Genomic DNA, 15,778 nt, shown 5'->3' with positions numbered 1-15,778 from the left:
ATATTTGCAGACATAAAGGCAGGTAGAAAAGTATTTTGTGAAGAGTACATAAAAATGATTCAAACTGATATTGATAGGTTGAGTGAGTGAGAAATAATGGAGGGAAATCTGAAGTTATTTACTTTTGCATTTAGAATCAAAAAGCAGCATTACTTAAATAGAGAAGGATGGCAGAATTCCAAGATGCAGATGGGTCTAGATGTTCTGCTGTCCAAGATGCAATAAGTTAGCATGCAGGTACAGCAAGTCATTAAGGCAGCTAATGGAACATAAAAATTAAGGATGTTATGCTTGGTCTCCTTATTTAAGGAAGGATATAAATGCATTGGAATCAGTTTACAAGAGGTTTATCAGATTGACATCCAGAATGATTGGGCTGTCTCAGTGATAATGGGAACTGCAGATGCTGGAGAATCCAAGATAATAAAATGTGAGGCTGGATGAACACAGCAGGCCTAGCAGCATCCCAGGAGCACAAAAGCTGACGTTTCGGGCCTAGACCCTTCATCAGAGAGGGGGATGGGGTGACGGTTCTGGAATAAATTGGGGGGGGGGGGGGGGTGGCGGCGGACCGAAGATGGAGAGAAAAGAAGATAGGTGGAGAGGAGAGTATAGGTGGGGAGGTAGGGAGGGGACACCCTCCTTCCACTGACCCCTTCGCCCGCTTCCAACACAAATCCTCCTCCTGGACACCACCCCAGGCCTCCTACCTTCCCTCGACCTCTTCATCTCTAACTGCCATCGAGACAGTAACCGCCTCAACCTCTCCACCCCTCTCACCCACTCCAACCTCTCCCCTGCAGAACGGGCAGCCCTCCGCTCCCACCCCAACCTCACCATCAAACCCGCAGACAACGGCGGCGTAGTGGTAGTATGGCGCACTGACCTCTACATCGCCGAGGCCAGACGCCAACTCTCCGACACCACCTCCTACCGCCCCCTTGATCATGACCCCACACCCGAGCACCAAACCATCATCTCCAACACCATTCATGACCTCATCACCTCAGGGGACCTCCCACCCATAGCCTCCAACCTCATTGTTCCCCAACCCCGCATGGCCCATTTCTACCTCCTTCCCAAAATCCACAAACCTGCCTGCCCTGGTCGACCCATTGTCTCAGCCTGTTCCTGCCCCACCGAACTCATCTCCACCTATCTGGACTCCATTTTTTCCCCTGTGGTCCAGGAACCCCCTACCTACGTCCGTGACACCACCCATGCCCTCCACCTCCTCCAGGACTTCCAATTCCCTGGCCCCCAACACCTCATTTTCACCATGGACGTCCAGTCCCTATACACTTGTATTCCGCATGCAGATGGCCGCAAGGCCCTCCGCTTCTTCCTGTCCCGCAGGCCCAACCAGTCCCCCTCCACAGACACCCTCATCCGCCTAGCCGAACTCGTCCTCATCCTCAATAACTTCTCTTTTGACTCCTCCCACTTCCTACAGACTAAGGGGGTGGCCATGGGCACCCGCACGGGCCCCAGCTATGCCTGCCTCTTTGTAGGTTACGTGGAACAGTCCCTCTTCCGCACCTACACAGGCCCCAAACCCCACCTCTTCCTCCGGTACATTGATGACTGTATCGGCGCCGCCTCTTGCTCCCCAGAGGAGCTCGAACAGTTCATCCACTTCACCAACACCTTCCACCCCAACCTTCAGTTCACCTGGGCCATCTCCAGCACATCCCTCACCTTCCTGGACCTCTCAGTCTCCATCTCAGGCAACCAGCTTGTAACTGATGTCCATTTCAAGCCCACCGACTCCCACAGCTACCTATAATACACCTCCTCCCATCCACCCTCCTGCAAAAATTCCATCCCCTATTCCCAATTCCTCCGCCTCCGCCGCATCTGCTCCCACGATGAGGCATTCCACTCGCGCACATCCCAGATGTCCAAGTTCTTCAAGGACCACAACTTTCCCTCCCACAGTGGTCGAGAACGCCCTTGACCGCGTCTTCTGCATCTCCGCCCAAAGAGGATCCCCCTCATTCTCACACACCACCCCACCAACCTCCGGATACAACGCATCATCCTCCGACACTTCTGCCATCTACATTCTAACCCCACCACCCAAGACATTTTTCCATCCCCACCTTTGTCTGCTTTCCGGAGAGACCACTCTCTCCATGACTCCCTTGTTCGCTCCACACTGCCCCCAAACCCCACTACACCCGGCAACCGCAGGAAATGCTACACTTGCCCCCACACCTCCTCCCTCACCCCTATCCCACGCCCAAAGATGACTTTCCATATTAAGCAGAGGTTCACCTGCACATCTGCCAGTGTGGTATACTGCATCCACTTTACCCGGTGTGGCTTCCTCTACATTGGGGAAACCAAGCGGAGGCTTGGGGACCACTTTGCAGAACACCTCCGCTCGGTTCGCAATAAACAACTGCACCTCCCAGTCACAAACCATTTCCACTGCCCCTCCCATTCTTTAGATGGGATGTCCATCATGGGCCTCCTGCAGTGCCACAATGATGCCACCCGAAGGTTGCAGGAGCAGCAACTCATATTCTGCTTGGGAACGCTGCAGCCCAATGCTATCAATGTGGACTTCACCAGCTTCAAAATCTCCCCTTCCCCCACTGCATCCCAAAACCAGCCCAGTTCGTCTCCTCCCCCCACTGCACCACACAACCAGCCCAGCTCTTCCCCTCCACCCACTGCATCCCAAAACCAGTCCAACCTGTCTCTGCCTCCCTAACCTGTTCTTTCTCTCACCCATCCCTTCCTCCCACCCCAAGCCGCACCTCCATCTCCTACCTACTAACCTCATCCCACCTCCTTGACCTGTCCGTCTTCCCTGGACTGACCTATCCCCTCCCTACCTCCCCACCTATACTCTCCACTCCACCTATCATCTTTTCGCTCCATCTTCTGTCCGCCTCCCCCTCTCTCCCTATTTATTCCAGAACCCTCACCCCATCCCCCCTCTCTCTGATGAAGGGTCTAGGCCCGAAACGTCAGCTTTTGTGCTCCTGGGATGCTGCTGGGCCTGCTGTGTTCATCCTGCCTCACATTTTATTATCTTATGATTGGGATGTCTATCAGGTTTGATGGGCTGGGTTTGTTTCCACAGGAGTTCAGAGGAATGAGGGATGACTGGATTGAAACACGTAAGATCCTGAACAGTTTTGACAAAGTAGAAGTGTGAAGCATTTTTCCATCTTGAGTCGAGTTGAAATCAGGGGCTCTCTTTAAAAATAGAGGCCACTCCTTTAGGACATGGATTAGGAGAATTGCTTTCTCTGATACTGTTGTGAGACTTTGGAAATTTGCCTCAGAAGGTGGTAGAGGTGGAGTAATTTAATATTTTTGTGGCATTCATCCTTAGATCATTCTTCATCTCATCATCTACACTGGGCAACTGTAGATTGCAATACAACATTAATTTAGACCTCTTCTAACGAATTCCATAGATGTTTAAGTACACTTAAGCTTTAGAAAAAGTAAAAGCAAATCATCAGTCAACAACCAACTATGGCGACCAAATATTTGCACAGAACTCAAGAGGAATTTATCTAGGTTGAATCCCGTGGCTCTATCACATAAGAGTTACAAAGGACAACTAATGTTTATTTAAGACTTCACTTACCAAACATAAAATTATCTGGTCTGAAAAGGTGTCCAAAGGGTCCAGAACGAACAGAATCCATAGTACTAGGTTCCAGGTCCACAAGGATAGCACGTGGTACAAACTTACCACCTGATCAGAAGGAGTTTTAAAACGTGAGATATATACTTTTATGCAGAACATGAGCTATAAATAAATGCAAGTAGCTTTATGATGCAAGTCAGCACCTGTGGCTTCATTGTAGTAGACATTGATTCTCTCCAGTTGCAGATCGCTCTCTCCACGGTAGGTTCCCGTAGGGTCAATGCCATGTTCATCACTGATAACTTCCCAGAACTGAATTTAAAAAAAAGACATTAATACACGTGGCATGGTGGCACCGTGGCTCAATGGTTAGCACTGCTGCCTCACAATGTCAGGAATCTGGGTACAATTCCATGCTTGGGTGACTGTCTGTGTGCAGCTTGCACATTCGCCCTGAGACTGTGTGGGTTTCCTTTGGGTGCTCCAGTTTCCCCTCACAGTCCAAAAATGTGCAGATTAGGTGGCCTGGCCATGGGAGATAGGGAGTTACAGGGATAGAGTAGGGGGGTGGGTCTGGGTGGGATGTTCTTCATAGGGTCACTGTGGACTTGATGGGCTGAATGGCCTGATTCCACACTGTAGGGACTCTATGATTCTAGATGCAAGACACAGGTCTGCAAGATTCCGTTGCTCATTACTAGCTTAAACAAATGCTGCTGAAGTCAACTTGAGCTGAAGTCAACTTGAGCTGAAGTCAACTTGCGCTGACGTCAACTTGCGCTGACGTCAACTTGCGCTGACGTCAACTTGCGCTGACGTCAACTTGCGCTGACGTCAACTTGCGCTGACGTCAACTTGAGCTGAAGTCAACTTGAGCTGAAGTCAACTTGAGCTGAAGTCAACTTTGGGTCATTCATGTAGCATTCTTGCTTCTGAGTCAGTAGGCTCAGGTTGCATCCCAGACACTTTAACAGTGTCTTTGTTGGGACTGCAATGCAGTATTAAAGCAATTGCTGCAACTTTAGGGCTGCAGTCTCCTAGGGTAGATGTCAAACAAAAGTCAACATAAATTACAAATCTACATCGGGGAAACCAAGCGGAGGCTTGGGAACCGCTCTGTGGAACATCTAGGCTCGGTTCACAACAAGCAACTGCATCTCCCAGTTACGAACCATTTCAATTCCTCCTCCCACTCCTTGGACGACATGTCCATCCTGGACCTCATGCAGAGCCACAATGATGCCACCCGAAGTTTGCAGGAACAGCATCTCCTATTTTGCTTGGGAAATCTGCGGCCCAATAGTGTCAACACGGACTTCACAAGCTTCAAAATCTCACTTCCCCTAACTGCATCCCAAAGCCAGCCCAGCTCGTACCCACCTCCCTAACCTGTCCTCCGTCCTACCCACTCCTCCCACCTCAAGTCTCCTCTCCACCTATTTTCTCCTTTATCCATCTTATATCCGCCTCCCCCTCTCTCCCTATTTATTTCAGAATCCCCTTCCCCTCCCCCATTTCTGAAGAAGGGTCTAGACCCAAAACATCAGTTTTCCTGCTCCTCTGATGCTACTTGGCCTGCTGTGTTCATCCAGCTCTACACCCTGTTATCTCAGATTCTCCAGCATCAGCAGTTCTTACTTTCTCTGAACATAAGTTATCCCATTTCATTTTGCGCAGAGTAGGGGAATTTTCCCCCAGTGTTCTGGACAATATTTATCTCCCAATCAACAACTAAGAGCAGATTATCTGGTCAGTCTCATGTTATTGTCGTCAGGGTCTTAAAATTTGTACAGTTATCTGGTTTTCTACATTAATGCAGTGACAAAACTTCAACATTCTACTTGATTGGCTGTGAAGTAGTTAACTTCCATAGATATTCTTGGAGGATGTCCAGGCTGAGTTTCCTAAAATTTAGTTTTCTTACATTAAAGGAAATGCAGTTCAATTCAACGAAAGCATCTGCAATGTGTTATGAAGTTGGGTAGAGTACTTGTGGGTTGAGAAGCAGGAAATTAGAATTTAGTGTTTGTAAAATGCTAGGGGAAAGCAGTGCATGGTCCCTTTAAGGATTATGTGCTTTTTCCATGCTTAGGAGATTTATAAAGAACATCTGTGAGCAGCTTAAAAGTTTGCAAGGGCACAGAGAGTACCCAAACTGAAACATCTGTACCAAAAGGCGGTAGTTAGCAGGCCAAGCAGCAGTTTTGTTTTCTTATCAAGACAGCACGTTTTGAATTTAGCCAATAAATTTGAACTAGGCACTTGGGCACCAAAAAAAAAATTAAATTTAAAAGAAAGGTCCTGACCCAAAACATCAAACATTCCTGGTCCTCTGATGCTGCATGGCCTACTGTGCTCATCCAGCTTCACACCGTGTTATCTCATATTCTTCACCATCGGAAGTTCCTACTATCTCTATTAAATTTAAGTCTGATGGTTATGGAAAAAAAAAGGACTAATTCTAGTGTAAGAAATTGATATGTCATCAAGGACACAAAAGAAGAGGGCAGTTGGACAAAAACAAACAGTGAACTGCCATCTGCCAGAATTAACAGCTACCAGCTCTACAGAGAATTGCTGGCTTGCAGTCTTCTTTACGTTTTCAAGAAAGCACCATTTAAATTAAAAGGTACCTGCGGCATAACTAGTTAGGATTCCTGACACAAAGAAATTAAAGGAAAATGCATTCCTGACTGAACATTCGATGGAGAAGGCATAGGACATTCTGGAAGACATGTAACCTGGCTGTAAGCTTCAGAGACTAAAGTCAATTTTCTTTTTATTTCATATAAGTGGGACTTGTATTCATTCAAACTGCATTTGATGTATGCTAGAACCAAAACAAAGAATAGCCTTTCAAGAAAACTGTCCAAAATCACCCACAAAGACACAGACAACACAGATTCATAGAGTAAAAACATCTTGGACCAACCACTTACAGATACGGAAAAGACTGTCCTAGTATGGACTGAATTATAACGCAGACACACTGAAAAAATTGACTTCCTGGCTGTGCTAGAATCGACACTAAAGAACAACGAACTCATGGAAGACCATCAGGCAGACGATAGTCCAACACTGAGCAAAAAAAAAGGAAAGTGGAACACATTCAACTCAGAAGAGAATAAAGCCCTGGAAAGACTCAAGAAAGACAAGAACATTATAATCTTACAATCGGACAAAGTAGGCATGACAGCAATCCTCAACAGAACCCAATACATCAAGAAAACTAATGCATTACTAGTGGATACCCACAGACCCAACACCACGGTTAGGGCATCAGAATACAATGACCATGAAGAAATTACACAACTCAGGAGACATCAGCAAAAACTACCAAAAATGAAGTCAGAGGGATCCAACACATCCTGTTTCTGCAGACTCCTCAAGATACACAAACAGGGGGTCCCCCTCAGACCCACTATTTCACAGTCAGGTACACCAACTTATAGGCTTGCTAAAGAACTACACAAGAAATTGAAATCTTTAGCGGACAACACTACCCACTCCATCATCAAGGACACCAAGATAGAAGAGGATGAGATCATGATATCCTTTGACATATCAGCACTAATAACATCAATAAAGATCAACCTAGCCAGAGAAACAACTACCACACTGCTGAACGAATCAAGGAGGCAGGCAACCCAGGACACCAACATCATTAACGACACCACCATGAAATCACCAGATCGGTGCCTCACAATCCACTTCACCTTCAATGACATCATATACAAACAAATCAACAGAACACCAATGTGGCCCCCAGTATCAAAACCTGATTGCAGAAGCAGTAATGCAAAGGTTTGAATGGACAACGCTCCCCAATAAATTTTGAGTCCAATATGTGTACGACACCTTTGTGATTATTGAACGTATAAAACCAAAGAAACCCACCAACACATAAACAACATCCTTACCGGGACAAAATTCATGAAAGAGGAGAAGAGGAGAACAATAACCAACTACCCTTCGTAGACATAATGGGAGAACACAAAAACAACAGGGAACTCCAGAATAGTATATATAGAAAGACCATACATACAGACCAGATACTCAATTACACTAGCAACCACCCCAACACCTACAAATGCAGCTGCATCAGGACACTATTTAAATGAACCACAACACATTGCAGCAACCTGGAACTTCACAAAGTAGAACAGCAGCACCAATATGGAGTCTTCAAATGGAACGAATACCCGAAAACAACAGTCCACCATTACTTCCAAGACAGACCACAACAGCAAGACACAACACAAACAGAATCATTTATCACCCTACCATTCATCAAGGATATTTTGGAGATGACCACAAGACTACTCAGACCCCTAGGTATTAGAGTAGCCCACCAACCAACAACCACCCTATGACAGATACTGACAAATGTAAAGGATCCCATATCCAAAACCAGCAAAGCCAGGGTAATATACAATACACCATGCAAGGACTGTGAGAAACACTACATAAGCCAAACCAGAAGAAAAGAGACAATATGGATACACGAATACCAACTAGGCACCAAGAGACACGATCAATTTCCAAGTCTCACTACACATGGATAACAAGTGACACAAATTCCACTGGGATAACACATCCATAAGTGCACAAGCCAAACAAAGACATGCCTGGGAATTCCTAGAGGCCTGGTATTCCAACCAGCACTCTATCAACAAACACAATAAATTAAACTCTGTGCACAAACCATTGAGAAGCAGAGCCAGAAGTAATACCAACCACCCCAGCAAACTGAGGCATATAAAGAACAAGCGAGACAGAACATGAACACTTCCCTGGAGGTGCACTGACAATGTTACCTAGCAGGGTGATGAAATGGTTGTAACCAAACCCACAGGCTCAGCAAGCACGTCTACAACCTCATCCACAACCCGAGCTACAAATCTTCTCAAACAATCAGTTATGTGGCTGAGTTTAAGTTTCTATTAAATCATAAATGGGTTTGCATTATGATTTTATTTGTTTAATAATTGATATTGTATAAGGTTGAGCCAAAATGTGTTTCCCATGTGTATACTGTTCCAGGTCAAAGACAGGGAACCCTCAAATGAGGATAGAATATCCTTGGATGTGTTGCAAAGTAAATGTTTTTGATCCATAAATGTGAGAAATGATGCAGTCTGAAAGTCTACAGAGGATGATAGGGTGGACACGTAGTAACAACCATGATAGAGAAAATTTAGCTACTGTCTTTACAAATACAAAAGCAGATTCTCAAGGACAGCATGAAGGAGTTGGAAGAGTTAATGGTCACTAAGGAAAGCAATGAAAACTCTGGTTAATCAGGATTAATCATTTGGATGATGTAACACAAGACCGGAAACTGAAGTAACAGCATAAAGTACTCAGAACATCAGGTACCAGAACATGATGTGAAGGTGTTGGTGTTAGACTGGGGTGGAGAAGGTCAGAAGTCACACGACACCAGGTTATAGTCCAACGGGTTTATTTGAAATCACAAGCTTTCAGAGCGCTGCTCCTTCGTAAGGTGAAGTCCAGTTCACCTGACAAAGGAGCAGAGCTCTGAAAGCTTGGCGATTTCGAATAAACCTGTTGGACTATAATTTGGTGTCATGTGACTTTTGACCAGATACCGGAATATAGGAGGCACTGTCACTGAGAAGAATGTTAGGAATTTTGAGAAAGCCAACAGCAAAGGGACAATTAAAGCATGTGAATGTGACATACAGAATATCCCAAAATCAGGTTATGAAGAGGCCAATCTAATAAGCCCTATAACATGAAAATTCATAAACTGACACCAACATCTGCAGTAATTTGCTCCTACTGGTATTATCCAGATTGGGAAGAGGAGGGAAAGGAGCCCAACTTTGGAACCCAGAAATGCTGACAAGCATGGTGAAACTGAAGCGTGGAAGAGACACGTCATCAATGTGTCAACGCAGAACAGAGTGGTGGTATCAATATTGCAATGATGTTGAAATGAAGAATGCGATACTGGGAAGCTGTATTAGACTTGATCAGCAACCACTAAATTAGCCTGAAGGATTAGACTTTTGTAGGACAAGGACATGGCCAAAATAGCCCTTTATTGCAAGTTAAGCAGACCAGACAGCTAGCAGATGAAGCATGCATGCAAACTGAGATCGATACGCTTGAAGGCAATGGCTAAAATCTGGTATTTGCCAACTTAACTGGCGTTCCAGGGAATCAGTGGCTGAGGACCACAGTAACCAAAAGTATGCTGTAGATCACAGCAAGAGCTGAATTATGGATTCATCTGAGAATGAAATAAATGCGGAGGCTGGCGTGTTAAGGAACCTTACTATAGTTTTCAAATATGATGAAATCAAAGAAAATAAGAGGAGATGGTACACAAAATAACTGCGAATGCAGACAAGAAAAGGGTACAGATGCAGGAGTAGGTTGCGTGGGTAGATCCCAGGCTTGTTCCATCTGTTGGAAAAGAAGTCACTGAATTATTTCTGCAATTAGCTTGTGTGTATAGAGTTGAATCTCAGGGGTGATGTGAACAGGTATTGTGATAACAGCATAGTGTGCACAATGAATAATGCAGACTTCCACTGGGGTGGCACAGTGGCTAGCACTCCTGCCTCACAGCACCAGAGACCCAGGTTTGATTTCACCTTCGGGCTACTGCCTGTGTGGAGTTAGCACATTCTCCCCCTGCCTGCATGGGTTTTCTCCAGGTACTCTGGTTTCCTCCCACAGCCCAAAAACGTGCAGACTAGGTGGGTTGGCCATGCCAAATTGCCCATAGTGTTCAGGGACGTGCAGATTATCCAGGATGGACTGGGTGGGATGCTCAGAGGTTTGGTGTGGACATGTTGGGCTGAAGGGCCTGTTTCTACACTGTAGGGATTCTATGATATTCTGCTGGAACACATGAGTAAGTAGTAGGACGATAGCAGTTAATTTAAACAGACTTGATTAATTAAATAAAACAGACTTAATGTTGATCACAGCCCACTACAAAAACAGGTAGTGAATATTGTCTGATGTTGATAGATTGTTTCCTCAAGCAGCCAGGTGCCTTCCCTTGTACAGCAGGTACACATTATCCTCTGCTAGGATTCTGGCGAGGGAAGTGTTCTCCAGATGGGAATTGCCTCTTAAAAGTGGAATCAGGTCAGGGAAGTCAGTTCACTGGATAGGCTATGCAGATCGCCCTTAAATTTCTAGGCATACAGGGAAAATGGCATGTGGCCCATAACTCCTATTCATCAAGTACAGAGCATGAACAATGTCATTAAAAAGACTTAAGGAGGAGATAGCTAAGACCTATTCGGAGGTCCTGCCTTAGTCTTAATGTACATCAGGGCCAGCCTCTCCCAAAGGGAAGATATTGCCCATGTCAGCTGATGACCAGAGGGATGTTGAGAGCTCTGACTCAAGTGCTGGTACCAATTTTGAGCAAAAACTAAGCCTATGGGTCACCTGGGACAGATTTGTAAAGATCTACATGAAACTCTAAGTATACTGGGTGGCAGCTAAAACAAGGAAAAACAGCACCACAAGAATAAAATGCTACTGGACTATGAAAAGCACAGGGAGTAGAAAGGAAGGGACCAGATCATGGGGGTCAGAAATTATGCAAGAAGAGGGGCATTTCAATCAGTGTATATGGAATCATATCGTATAAATCAGGATCAGAGAATGATACTGAATGGAACCAACCCTTCATCCACCTCATTCATGCTGACCAGGTTTCCCAAACCAAACTAGTCCTATTTTCCTGCATTTGGCCCATATCCCTCTAAACCTTTCCTCTCCATCCAAATGTCTTTTAAATATTGCAATTGTACCCATGTCTCCTTATATTTTTAATTCCACCATTTGCTGTGTTGCAATTTGAACCTGGGTCCCCAGAACATTACCAAAGTCTCTGGATTACCAGTCTAGTGGTAGTATCCACAGGATTGAGCCTCCACAAACATTCGCATCCATCACTGATAACGCCCAGTAGCAACAGTGTGTACTATCTACAACATGCATTGCAGAAATTCACCAAGCCTCTACAGGCAGCACCTTCCAAACCCATTACCAACAAAATGGCAAGGGCAGCAGATACACAGAAACACTATTACCATCAAGTTCCTCTCCAAGCCATTCAGCGTCCTGAGTTGGAAGATTATTGTCATTCTTCAGTGTCACTGGGTCAAAATCCTGGAAAGCCCTCTCCAGCAGAATTGTGGTCAAACTGCAACAGTTCAAAAAGACAACTCATACCACCTTCTCAAGGGCAACTAGGGCAATAAATGCTGGCCCAGCCAGCAACACACACATCCCATAAATAGGAACAAAAAACTATCCCTGATAACTATTCACTCCCTTGCATAACAGGAATCTATCCACTTCTGTCTTAAGATTTTCCAAAGGCTCTGCTTCCACCACCTTTTGAGAAAGATAGATAACAAATCAAACCAAGTCCAACGTTACATGTAATATGAATGCCAAAACAGATAAAATGGTGCCACATTAACTAGTGTGAACTCTTTGATGCTGAAAACAAGAGAGCAAAGATGGGATAATGACCCAGAAGACATGTGTGGTAATAGACAATCTGACCCATAGTGCCCTCAACAGTTAATCCTATACCAACATCTTTTTGATGATCAAGAGGTCCAAACTTCAGGGAAAGGAAGAGGGAATGTGGTAATTTTAGCGTTAAAATATGAAGTGGAAGGAAAGCCTCTCATGGAGTGGTTCTACTGTTAATGAGCTGGGATACAGACCCTTTAGTCCAATCATCCATGCTGACCGTGATTCCAAACTAATCCCACTTGCCTGCCTCCACTTGCCCATTTCCCTCCAAACATTCCTATTAATGAGCTTATGTTTTAAATGTTGTAACTATATCTGTATCCACCACTTTCTCAGGAGGTTTACTCCACACACAAACTATTCTCTGTGTAAAAATGGTGCCTTTCATATCCGTTTTAAACCTTTCTCCTCTCACCTTAAAAATACATCCCCTAGTTTTGAACTCCCCGACCTAGGGCAGAGACCCCAGTCATTCACCTTCTCTATATCACTCGCTAATTTATAAACCTCAATAAGGCCTCCCCACAACCTTCTACGCTCCAGTGAAAGAAGTCCCAGTCTTTCCAGTCCATTTTTATATCTCAAACCCTTCATTCCTACTAAATCTTTTTTAACAATCTCCAGTTTAATAATGTTCTTCGTACAACAGGGTGACCAGAACTGCACACAGTACTCCAAAGGAGGCCTAACCAATGCTCTGTATGACCTCAACATAAAGTCCCAACTCCTATTTTCTTTTGTAGAAGTTGGACCACGAATGCAGATTAAAGCACTTCGTAGCTGGACTTCTTGATGATCCAGATTACAGCAAGACAGGGAGATTAAGATGTCCTTTATTACAGATGTTTGGACAAAGTCTGGTGCACTGTAACACAACAGGATACAACACAAGATGATGCTGTGTTTGCTACCTATTTCCATGAGGCCTGAATTGCTTTGAGACAACTTCCCCCAAGTATTCCAATCATACTAGTGATAAATTTGAGGAAGTATCAAGGTCCTGTCCGAAATCAAAAATCAAGACCAATTAGGTGCAGGTGAAAGAGTAGTGAGGTTTATTTAGAATGTCAAGGGAGTACCAGGCATTTTTCAGTGCAGTCTAGAAGGCTGAGAAGATAAATTCATGAGGAGTATAGATATACAGTTAATGGTAGGTGTCTTTTCCTCACAATGGGAATTTCAAGACTATGGGGCATACTTTAAGGTGAGAAGAGAGAGATTTTAAAAAGATATGATGGGCAAATTTTTTTACAGAGGGTGGTTCCTTTGTGGAATGAACTTCCCGAGGAAAGTATGTAAAACACACTTAGATAAATACATGACTAGAAAAGGTTTGGAGGGATGTGAACCAGGAGCAGGCAGGTGGAACTGGTTTAGTTTAAGATTATGTTGAGCATGGACTAGTTGGAACGAACAGTGCTGCATGACTGTATGGTGCTGTGATTTAATAAATAAAGAATAAAACTGATGCATCTACGGATTGGAAATACAGTAAGTAAGAAATGACTTTCACAAGTGCACAACAGGAACTAAGGAGGTATTGAAACTGTGATGGGCAACTGGTGGAAGGAGGAGAAAGGTGTTTGTGTCTGTGGGTGTGTTGGGGGTAAATGCAAAGGGAAACCATTTTTTATTTTAAACAATGGCAAGATTGTAGATCTGGGACATACTGGTTTCAAAGTTTAGATTTGTGCTCCCAGCTCCTGCAAACGCAGGATGGCACCAAACTTATAATGCACTAAAGTAAGCCAATATCAATAATCCCACAACTCAGAACAAAGACTCCATATTAAAGTTAATGACACCTGGATCTAGGAATAGGTAATGTTGAGTCCAGCAGGGATAGAGCAGCATCATGATTGGAATTAAGAGGTCATTTTCAATTTAACTGAATTACATCTGACCAGATGGTGCCCACCACAAACGAATGAATTTCAAGAAAGTGTGAAAAGCCATGAATCTAAACACCACAAGATTCACATCAGTTCCAATTCACATTTAGACCAGGCTCAAGCAAGGTTTTATGATCACACTGATGCTCTTCTCAATCCTCCTTGCTACAACGACCTACTTCATCCTCAGCACACTGCCTGCTGGAGCAGAAGGTACTCTGTCATTAAACTAAAGCACAAAGATGACACTTCCATATGCGCATATTCAGAAGACTTTCAGAGGTATATGATGGCCTAACATTAAACATTTGTAGAACAAATATTCGCTACCAAACTGCTTCCACCACACTGCGCCCTGTGCCACCTTACCAAAATCCTTGGACACTGTCAACAAGTTTCAACATTGTGATCACTGTGCCAGTTCAGTCTTCAGTTACCTAAGGAAGGGAATGTTTAAAGACAGTTACCTCAATCCTGGCATCAAACGCATTGCTCTAATGAGCAATACTCTGCAGTGATATGCAGGGTGGCACAGTGGTTAGCACTATTTCCTCACAGTGCCAGGAACCTGGGTTTGCTTCCACCCTGTGGCAACTGTCTGTGTGGAGTTTGCACATTCTCCCCGTGTCTGCGTGGGTTTCCTCCAGGTGCTCCGGTTTCCTCTCAGTCCAAAGATGTGCAGTTTAGGTGGATTGGCCGTGCTAAATTGTAGTGTTCAGGGAGATGTAGATTAGGTGGGTTATAGGGGGGTGGGTCTGGGTGGGATGCTCTGATGTTCGGTGTGGGCTTGTTGGGCTGAAAGGCGTTTCCACACTGTAGGGATTCTATGATATCTGCACTCCCCGATGGATCAGAGATATGGACTGCAGGAGCCTCAAATTGGGTGACAATCGGTAAAGTGGGTGGAAATAGCATGTAGGTGCAGACAAGGAGCTCTCTTCTAGTTTTCAGATGTATCTGTTCCCTAAGTGCCTACTGATTTGCCTTGTTGCTATTTTGAAATAAACCTTGTTATTTGAGACGTTTCATTTTTGCACTTGGATGACAGCACTTAAGAGTGCAATGCTCCAATGTGAAGTACAATTATTTATTGAACTGTTTTATAGTATACTTAATGGTAATTAATTATGAACTTATTTTGCAAACAAAAGGGATCTGTATTATGGCTGTTCTTTTTTGAGCCATGAATTCAAGATTAATCAAGACTTATGGGTCATATATATTCCGCTCCTGTAAGAATCATTTCTCAGTTCACATATAATTCAAGTAAATATTTTCTGTACCTTCTCTAACACCTTTCTACCACAAAGGCATCTTAGAAAATGCAGACCAAACATATGCAGGTAGACTGCATGAATTCAGGTCAAGTTTAAAGTCTTGAGGCAAGCTCATGCTTAACTGTCTTCATCAGAAAAACTACAACTGTAACAAAGGTGGGATCACACGAACAACAACTAAAAAAAAGCTTTCTGATGGGGATGAAGAAACCGATGCCATCATATTGTATCTTTACAGGAAAAAAACTCAATCTGTAATTTGTATTACTGGCCCGAACGATATTTGTTTGACCTGAAGTTAACAATCCATCCTAAAATTCACTGGGCATGTTTACATGATTTCAAAAGAACTGTATCAGTTACATTGCTGCATCAAATATCTCAATCATGATCTATTGTATAAAGTTATGCATGAAACTGGTTCTGGTTTTATTGAACATTTCAGAGTCAAT

General features: G+C 44.2%; 1 protein-coding gene across 1 annotated transcript in view; it reads right to left on the bottom strand.

Moving 5' to 3' along the window:
- LOC125465249 (tubulin beta chain-like) overlaps positions 1 to 15,778 on the bottom strand; it is a 44,391-nt gene that overhangs the window by 16,835 nt on the left and 11,778 nt on the right. The window contains exons 2-3 of the mRNA XM_059638141.1: positions 3,817 to 3,925; positions 3,611 to 3,721 (exon numbers count right to left, since the gene is read on the bottom strand). Of these exons, the coding sequence (XP_059494124.1) occupies positions 3,611 to 3,721; positions 3,817 to 3,925 (220 nt within the window). The remainder of the gene's footprint in view (positions 1 to 3,610; positions 3,722 to 3,816; positions 3,926 to 15,778) is intronic.

The sequence above is a fragment of the Stegostoma tigrinum genome, chromosome 29, assembly GCF_030684315.1.
Source record: "Stegostoma tigrinum isolate sSteTig4 chromosome 29, sSteTig4.hap1, whole genome shotgun sequence".
Classification (NCBI taxonomy): Eukaryota; Metazoa; Chordata; class Chondrichthyes; order Orectolobiformes; family Stegostomatidae; genus Stegostoma; species Stegostoma tigrinum.
This window is presented reverse-complemented; position numbering and strand designations above follow the sequence as displayed.